Genomic DNA, 9,770 nt, shown 5'->3' with positions numbered 1-9,770 from the left:
CTAAAATATGACATGGAAAATACATGTATGTGAAACTTGCACGATAATTATGCATATTCAAGATTATGAACTCTCATCGAATAAATATACGTTGAACTTATAAAAAATTATGGTACATGAAATATTGTCATAATGAATTGAATAATTTATATTTAAGAAGAAACAACAAGAAAATGATATGTCTCATGACCTGTAAATATGAGACTATCTTTGATACGTTGATATAAGGAAAATCATGTGTATTAAGACGAGTAATGAAGTTAAGTGAGACATGGTGAGAAAATAAGTTTGTCAATATTAAAGTACGCTAACCAATGTTGTTGCTTGAAGTCTAGGCAAGTGCCAAATTACTGTTGAATGGTAATATGTTTAATTATAAGTTGCATTGGAATGGTAAGTGCTTAGATGAAAATATAATTGAGCTTATGAAAGAGTGGAAAGGTTTTAGTTATGCAATTTCTTATGCAAAGATTTGTTATGTGATACGCCCGTATGAACCCTGCACCTAATTCAGAAATAAAAAAAATTTAAAATATATATATTTAGGATTCTACGAAAAAATTTCCTATGATTTCGATTTAATCCCAATAGGTTCCTAATAAAAGTTTTGGGCTTCAAGAGCCCAATAGAGGGACGTTATGATTATTTTCAGAATATGAATAATAAATGATTCAGAATTATTAAAAATGTTCAGTAAACTCCGGTAATGCCTCATGCCCTGTTCCGACAACGGATATGGGTAGGGGGTGTTACAATTATTGGTATCAGAGCTACGGTTTAGTCGGTTCTTGGACTAACGTAGTGTGTGTGAGTCTAGCTATATATGCCGTATTACAACTTGTGATAGCGTAATATCCGGTAATGCCGTATTACTTCCAATCGAGTTGTTTTCAAAAATACTAAAAAAATTTTATTGATGTGTTTGAAATGTGTTTATGATGAAACAAAACTTAGAAAAGTATGAATAGAAGTTCATGATAAGTATGTGTTAATGTACGAAATGAGATAACCATAAGTTGAGATGAGAAATGTGGAAACGTAGAATAAAATGAAAGTTTATATGGTGATAAGCCCATCCGTGTTTGCTTGGTGTGCATATGATGTTATGTCCTCAACATATTTGATTAAGTAAATATGGTAAGCAAATATACACAAATAGATGGAATGTGTGTTTATGTACACTTGCTTGAATAAGTGTAATCAGTATATTTATTTGATAGAATCTTATGTTTAATTGTTAAATTAGAAATAATATAATGTTTTGTTTATGTCTTTATTATTAAACTACAAATATTATAATAGCATGAAAATTGAATTGGAAGATCAAATTGAGTAGAACGCAGGAATGAGTACTTTCATTCAGTGATATGTGATGAATTGACAGAAAAGACCATGGTTTGACCATGGCAACATGTGAAAATGTGATTATGTGATTTCCGTGTAAGACCATAGCTGGGCTATGGCATCAGTAAGTGATATGTGATTCTGTGTAAGACCATAGTTGGGCTATGGCATCGGTATGTGATATGTGATTACGTGTAAGACCATAGTTGGACTATGGCATCGAGAAAATAAAGTACTCAATTCTGTAAGGCGTTCTCTAATTTGACAAATGTCAGTAAGTAAAATGGAAGCCAAGTATTGGAATTTAATTAGATATTAATATTGAGCTCGAGTAAGTAAATCCATTGTGTGAAATTGTGAGTGACAGAAAACATTTGTAATAAATAGATGTGTTAATTTGCTTGGAATGAACTATGTGGTTATGATGGTATTACATTGATGATGAAAGCTAAGTCATATATATATGTATTTATGAGAGTAAGTTAGAGGCTTTACGACCTCACCATCACCCCCTTATCAGTATTGCTTTATGACGAAATCTTTTTTACGAGAATCAGGTTGAATAAGCTCATAAATGTGAACTAAAGAAGAAGTTAAATTTGATGAGAAAAAATATTCAAGTATAATACCTAAATAACGTCTGTATTAACTGGAAGTTCTTTTGAATTGATTTTTGTTAGTAAATGGAATAATGAGAGGTTTGTGATAACAAAATTTGTCAGAGAAATGATAATTAAGTGGTAAAGATGCCTGTGTGTGACGATTACAATCGAAATGAACACGATGATCTTTTCTGGATATTTTATATATTCTTTTATCCTCAGAGATATGTGTATAATTGTTCAGTTTCTAATGGAGTTCTTATGTTATGAGAATGTTAGCTAATTATGATGTTAGACGAAAACCCTGTTGGTTTGATCGGTTTATGACCAGTTATTATTCTATTTTGCATACACATTTAAAAAGTGTATTGTTTTGCTACGATGAAATTCCAGACTTGAAATGTGGTGATTTTGGTATTTGGACTTTTCTGATTTTCGTGTATGTCATCAGTAAGGGTATAAATAATGAGAGCATAAACTTAAAATTGTATGATTGAATTTTTCCTTAGGTAAATTTGATTAAAGTTAATGAGTTTAATCAAAATATATGTTTCCTTGAACTAATGCGGTTAAAGGATCTTTGGTTTGCATGCTAAAAGAATGTTGAAAGATTGTGTGTTTGAGTTGTATCCTCAGCATTAAGAAAATATTATCTTGATGTGTTAGTGTTTGATAGTTGAAATTAATACAGTTGTTTTATTAAAGTGAATTGAATTATCGAGATGTGATTTGAGTTATATGTATTTAAGCATGTCCTCAACTAAGAGAATAAATTCTGTGCATTCATGAGTATGAAGATAGATAGTCGAATAAAAAAATATTACAAGAAGAGAGAAGATATTCTTGATATAGTAAAACAAGGAAATTTCGAGGACGAAATTTATTTTAAGGGGAGAGAAATGTAATACCTCGAAAATTTTTACAAGAAGATATTATTTTGATATAGTAAGGAAATAAAATGACAAAAGGAGAATTTTGAGTTATGACAACATTGGGAAGTATATTATGACATATTAATTCAAGAAAGAATTAAATTGTAAAAGTGAGAAAAGTTTTGTTACCCAATAGTAAATACTCAAAATTTGAGGGGTTAAAATGTAAATATGAAAAGTTGAAGGATCAATAGTGTAAATATTTTAAGGGTGGGATAATCTAGAACCTAAGGAAAATGGATGAATTTGGACCAAATAGTATAGATGAAGAATTATGAGGGACCAAATTGTAATTTTACCAAATTAAGTGATGACTCAATGATGAAATTTTAGAAGATCTAAAGGGAAAAATGGTCAATTAGAAGAGAGATAAATGTAGAAAATAATGATGATGTTGGAGATATTTTAGATTAAATAAATATTAGTTTATTATATTTTGATTTGATTTTTTTTCTTAATGATGTTTTATTATTTTATTTAGTGTATATATATATATATATATATATATATATATATATATGTGGAAAGAAAGATGGAAGCCATCATCCAACCATTTTTCCATGCATCAACGTGAGAAGAAGAGAGAAAGAAAGAAAGTTTTGCTTTCTTTACAATTTGGTCCTCACACTAAAAATTCACCATTTTCACTTAGAATTTAAAGAAATTTCTATAGCCACCAATAGAGAAAATTGATAAGGAGACTATGGGGAGCTAGAATATCAAGTTAGATTCAAGAAATAGAGGCTGGAGGAGAGAGAAAATCAAGTTAAAGATTGAAATTGATAGAGCAAGGTAAGAACATCAAGATTTCAATATATTTTTGAGTTTGATATTATTGAAAAGTATGAAATTGATGTTAATGTAGGGTTTTATTATATAAGGTTCTAGGTTCTTGATATGTTAGTGAAGAAAAATAAGAGAAAGTGATGGGAAATACTATAGAGAAAGGGAATAAGGGTGTTATAAATTTAGTAATCAACATTTTGCACTAAAACAGTTTTGGACAGAAACAGTAGGTTAACTTTGAAAAATCACCATAAATCATGGAAATTGAATTAGAGGATGAAAAAATATAAAATTAAATCTTATTGAGTATAGTTTCTCATAAAATAAACAGTGTAATCAATGTAATTGTAAATTATGAGATATAATAAATTTTGTGAGACAAGGTCAGAATGAATTCGGGTTCCCCTTTCTGACTTTGGAAAATCATTAAAAATTGTACAAAAATTATTATGAGTTATAATTTATATGATTAGAATCCTTAATAAGTATATGTTAAAAAGGAACAAACGAGAACATCATCCGGTTCCTGTACAAGTAGATAATTAATTTTTAGTGAAGAAGGGTCAAAACTGTCAAACAGCAGAACAAGAATGACTTTATAGAATAAAATGTACTTATTGGCTGAACCAAAAATTATGAAAATTTTATGGTAAGAATATATGTCAGTCTAGTTTTAGAGAAAATTTATGGATCTCAATTCGGAGTTTTGTAGCATAAGATATAATTAATTTAGTGACTATAACTCAAGTGAATAGCTTGTTATAAGTAAACAAGTAAATAGTGGTAATATATATATCAAGGATGTGAAATGGAGTGGAGGAGGAGGAAAATAATATATGTCAATATTCAACTAATATGAGTTTATTTTAAAATAGCTAATTTACATGTTTTAGGTTCAAAGACTAAATTGAATAAAAGTAAAATTTTAAGGGTAATTTTGTAAAATGTCAAAATGACCAAATTGCATGAAATGAATTGTTTTATCATTTAAATTAATAAATTGAATGAAATATTAATTCAGATCAAGATTTGGATGGAAATTTGAGAAAAATGGAAAATTACCAAAATGTCCCTAAATTTTGATGTTTCTGCAATTTAGCCCGATAAGTTCGTGTAACTTTAATTATATTCTTAGATGCTTGATATGTATGTTATTGATGAAACATTGATATATTTGATAAAAAGAAAAAAAATCTCGGTTGAATGGAAGGAAAATTCGATGGATCTCTGAAAATGAATTGACGGTAAAAAGGATCTAGCCCGGACGGGTGATCCTATCCTGATAGAGCCCTCCCGAAGAATATGTGTGAAAAAGATCTAGCCCGGACGGGTGATCTTGATATAGCCCTCCTGAAGAATATGTGGAAAATGGATTTAGCCGGACGGGTAATCCAATTAGGTCTCAATTTAGCTCGGACTGTAATTCGGATCCAAGCTCATTAGAGTAACTGTCGTTGCAGGGGATTTAGCCTGGACTGGTAATCCTGACAATACTCTATGAGTTTATATTATAAGGGATTTAGCCTAGACTGGTAATCCCGCTGTAAGAAATGAGGTTCGTGAGAGTGTGCTCTCTGAATTGAAAAATGTGCGCACATGAATATGAATTGACGAACCCGAATTTGTACACTAAAGTGTACCCTTGAAAATCAATCGAAATTTCGAGAAATTTAACGGGATAAAAATAGGAAATGATAAGTACATAAAATCATGAAATTAAACTTGAAATACATAGAAATGATAATTATTTGATATACTAAAATATGACATGGAAAATACATGTATGTGAAACTTGCACGATAATTATCCATATTCAAGATTATGAACTCTCATCGAATAAATATACATTGAACTTATAAAAAATTATGGTGCATGAAATATTGTCATAATGAATTGAATAATTTATATTTAAGAAGAAACAACAAGAAAATGATATGTATCATGACATGTAAATATGAGACTATCTTTGATACGTTGATACAAGGAAAATTATGTGTATTAAGACGAGTAATAAATTTAAGTGAGACATGGAGAGAAAATAAGTTTGTCAATATTAAAGTACACTAACCAATGTTGTTGCTTGAAGTTTAGGCAAGTATCAAATTACTGTTGAATGGTAATATGTTTAATTATAAGGTGCATTGGAATGGTAAGTGCTTAGATGAAAATATAATTGAGCTTATGAAAGAGTGGAAAGGTTTCAGTTATGCAATTTCTTATGAAAAGATTTGTTATGTGATACGCCCGTATGAACCCTGCACCTAATTCGGAAATAAAAAAATAAATTTAAAATCTATATATATATTTAGGATTCTGCGAAAAAATTCCCTATGATTCCGATTTAATCTCAGTAGGTTCCTAATAAATGTTCTGGGCTTCGAGAGCCCAATAGAGGGACGTTATGATTATTTTCAGAATATGAATAATAAATGATTCAGAATTATTGAAAATGTTCAGTAAACTCCGGTAATGCCTCATGCCCTATTCCGACAATGGATACGGGTAGGGAGTGTTACATAACTTATGTTAAAATTATTAAGTTGATTTTTAAAATATATATAAAATAAATGATCTTTTCTAAGAGATTTAGTTTCATAAATCAACAAAAATCTTTTTAGATAATTTGATTTTATTAATTTACCAACAATTTTATAATATAAATTTAGCATTACTAATAATTGAGATTAATTTTTTTATTTGTCGACCTTAGTTCCTATACTAGTAAAAAATATAAATAAATTCAAACTTCCTCGAGTTAATTTTTTCCTCCTTGAAAATTTATATGATTTTTTAAGTGACGTGGAAATTTATGTTTTAGAAAAGCCACATAAAATCCAAGTCATTTGATGACTAAAATAAAAATAAAAATAAAAAAGGAATTGCTAAAGTAAAGACTTCACTCGATTAACTACAAACAAAAGGTTTAAAAATAGAATGGATGTTGTTGTTGTTTTTTGGAAAAATAATTAAATTAAATTAAATTGAGCAAAAACACCACTAGTTTTATTTTGATGTAGAAACTCCTAAATTTTATTTGGCTCTTCGTACAAAATTTACAGACTTGATCTCTATACTAAGCTTAACTTAACCAAGTAATCAACTATTAAATTATTCTCTCTAGGAACATTTCTAATCTGTCATTGCCCTTCAACTCTTATAAGCTCTCAAAATAAAATAGATTAGATGTTGTTTTGAAAGCATTGAGTAGACAAAATTAAAATAACTTACCAATTTATTCAAAACTTAAATCTCTTGTTTTTGTTTTCATTTTGCAAACCTAATTGCCTTGTTTTCCTTCTCTCAAGTGATTGATTTTCAAAGGGTTTCAAGTTCTCATAAGTGAATTTAGCTATTTTTATTATGCTGGTTTTCTTTCACTATAATAAATTTCCACGTCATTCTTTTTTTAAAAATTATTTCAAGGGTAGCACCCTTAAATTTTAATATTATTTATATCTTTTACGGTACAAAAGTTAAATTGATTATTTCATTAACAATAGAGAAATTAATTTGAGTCAAATCTAGAGTTACTTTCACCAAATAAAAATATTATTTATTTAATTTTTTTTGGAAAATTTCATTTCAAAATTCTTTGTGTATATAGCCAGTCAAATATGGGCTTATATATAGTATATGATCATATATGTACATTACAATATGCTCATAGGTAGCTTGAATTATCAACTGTTTTCATGAAAACCTCCAAGTTGTCCAAGTTCTTCCACTTCTTTTGCCAATTCTTCCAACTTTTCTACCATCTTCATCAATGAATGTACAAAGCTTGCAATTCCGAGCCCATCACTATTCTCTAAATAGGTCCCAAGTGCAAAAGGGTTCACAATTGCACTTACCTCTATCCTTACTGATTTCATTTTAGGCATAATCATATCTTCGTATCGACATTTACTCATCTCTTTTATGCTTTCTCCAAGTTCCTTTATGGTCCATGCAAGTGATGCTATGATTCCTTCACATGCTTCTTTAACTGATGCTTCAAGTATTTCTGATGACTGATCATGACAACCTTTAAGTGAAAGGATGATTATAGCCAAATCTCTTAGATCCTCTCCTATTTTTAGGTATTTTCCCCAAGGGTAAGAAAACCCAAATTTCCCATGCCATGGTTCCCATCTTGCAAAGTTTACCTGCACGATTACCATTGCATATCAAGCATTAAGAATAATTTTGGACTATGTGTATTATTTATATTTTACTCATGTATATATTAAGTAGTGACTTTATGACATAGAAAGAAATGATGTTATACCAATGATTCATCCTTTGCCTTGGAGTGTAGGATTGATTTGCATTTACCACTAAAATTAGCACTGGACTTCTTCTCTTTGTGATTGTCATTTTCAAAATATTCCTTAGAGAACCCTATAATAATGAAACATAAAAAGGTCCCAATTAATTTATAGCTATACAATAAATAGGATACTAATCCAAAGGGGTTTTTAATATACTAATATTAAAAGCACTAATTGTGCATGCAAAATGAACCCTTAAAGACTATGCATTGATGTAGAGTTATATTTATACCTTCCAAAGAGCGAGCAAGGTCTTCAAATCGGGAGATTAAAGAGTGATGAAGCTCATCACCAGCCCAGATGGGGAAGACCAGCAAACTAATAAAAATGCAGATAGCGAATCCCATGACAATGGTTGCGAGACGGTCTCGGGCCAATTCCAAGACTTGGTCAGCACGTAAACCCGACACTACAACCAGATTGAACGTCAATATGAATATTAGAGCTCCGTAATCATATTTCTTTTTAATGTTCGGTATTTGTCGAGTGTATGTTGCGCCAGCACCTGAAAGCAAAACAAATGGTTTTGATTCCACTTGAAAACCATTTCTAATGATGTAAGAAAACTTTGAATCTTGAGCTCGAAAGAAGTGGGAGTCTTTTTTCTTTTTAAAGTGTTACCAAAAATGAAGACAGCAATGCCCACAACTATCGCTTTGCCAACACCACCCACGGCTTGCGCAAAAGCTGCACCTAAACATCCCAGTCCACCTCCTAGTACTGTCCCAATCCCACGATTCAAGCCCTTGCTCAGTGTAGCCCCTGACATCATTACCAAATAATATGAATCACAATTATATCCTAAAACTAAGCACAGACATATGTATAGATGTACGTATATACAAACCTGCAAAGAACTCAAAGATGACCACGACGGTCATTATGGCCCACATGGCATTTTCTCCGACTCGTTTATACAAAGGACCGAGCAGGTAGAGAAGAGAAACTAAAACGAGAGCTACACCAACCTTGACACTGTGAATCACTTTTCTCATGTCATGCCCATTCATTGGTTTTTGTTTAAGAATCGAAACTATGGGTTGACAATAAAATCTATCAAGTTTCTTCTTTTGTGATTTGCTGCTGTAGGGAGGAGCAAGTGCGACCCCTTCTCTATCTACATTAATAGCTATAACAGTACTCGAGGCCATTGCTAGGATTCTGTATTAAGTTTGAAATTCAATTGCTAGTTCGGGTGAGGAAGCTAGCTTATATAAGCATAGGAGAGGTGATGGGGACAAAGCATGAAATGGGAACAAGTGTGATTGCTGAGCTTCAAAAGTGGACACAGACTAATACTACCACTTTGTGTAGCCATGAAGCATGAAAAACACATATATGTTTGCAATGTTTTAAGGTTTTATCGTTTCATTTAAGAACTTAGTGGAACACATAGCTTGGCACTACATAGCTTTGATAAATTGAAGGTCATGTATATATATCCTACATCCACTACTAAAAAGGTGCTCATTTGGTAAGTTTAGCTTGATAAAAATCATAATAGTATTATGATAAATCATTTATTAATCCATGCCCACTTAATTCAACTAAAAATAATATATTGTGGGAGCTAATGAAGGAAATTATTACATTTGAAGCTTGATTGCATGAACATGGCTTTTGACATGACACACCCTAAATCTCAGTATTAATATAAACTAATTATACCATTACCGCAACTTACCTCACAGTCGGTCAATTCTCATTGGTAATGACATTTTCCTTTTCCTGCTCACCGCTTACTTTTACAACTGTTTCCAATTCCAGCACTATTAAAATTTTATTACAAAAGGTGT

The 9,770-nt window shown here is 30.6% G+C and overlaps 1 protein-coding gene across 1 annotated transcript; it reads right to left on the bottom strand.

The window, feature by feature from the left end:
- Positions 1 to 7,241: 7,241 nt before the first annotated feature.
- LOC105793561 (aluminum-activated malate transporter 8) lies at positions 7,242 to 9,358 on the bottom strand. Its single transcript, XM_012622458.2, has 5 exons — positions 8,822 to 9,358; positions 8,596 to 8,736; positions 8,207 to 8,479; positions 7,932 to 8,044; positions 7,242 to 7,809 (listed from the first exon to the last, which is right to left on the bottom strand). Exons 1-5 carry the CDS (start codon positions 9,123 to 9,125, stop codon positions 7,345 to 7,347), a joined length of 1,296 nt encoding a protein of 431 aa, XP_012477912.1. The 5' UTR covers positions 9,126 to 9,358; the 3' UTR covers positions 7,242 to 7,344.
- Between the last annotated feature and the right edge of the window lie 412 nt (positions 9,359 to 9,770).

This window comes from Gossypium raimondii, chromosome 8 (genome assembly GCF_025698545.1).
Source record: "Gossypium raimondii isolate GPD5lz chromosome 8, ASM2569854v1, whole genome shotgun sequence".
NCBI lineage: Eukaryota > Viridiplantae > Streptophyta > Magnoliopsida > Malvales > Malvaceae > Gossypium > Gossypium raimondii.
The sequence above is the reverse complement of the archived record's forward strand: the minus strand, read 5'-3'. Positions and strand labels throughout refer to the sequence as shown.

Bases quoted from the DNA above. Each gene is read 5' to 3' on its own strand.
- LOC105793561 (XM_012622458.2), bottom strand. From the start codon at position 9,125: ATGGCCTCGAGTACTGTTATAGCTATTAATGTAGATAGAGAAGGGGTC. The intron at 8,480-8,595 runs GTAACACTTTAA...TTTTGCTTTCAG, and splicing joins CATTGCTGTCTTCATTTTTG to GTGCTGGCGCAACATACACT. The intron at 7,810-7,931 runs GTATAACATCAT...GTAATCGTGCAG, and splicing joins AGGCAAAGGATGAATCATTG to GTAAACTTTGCAAGATGGGA.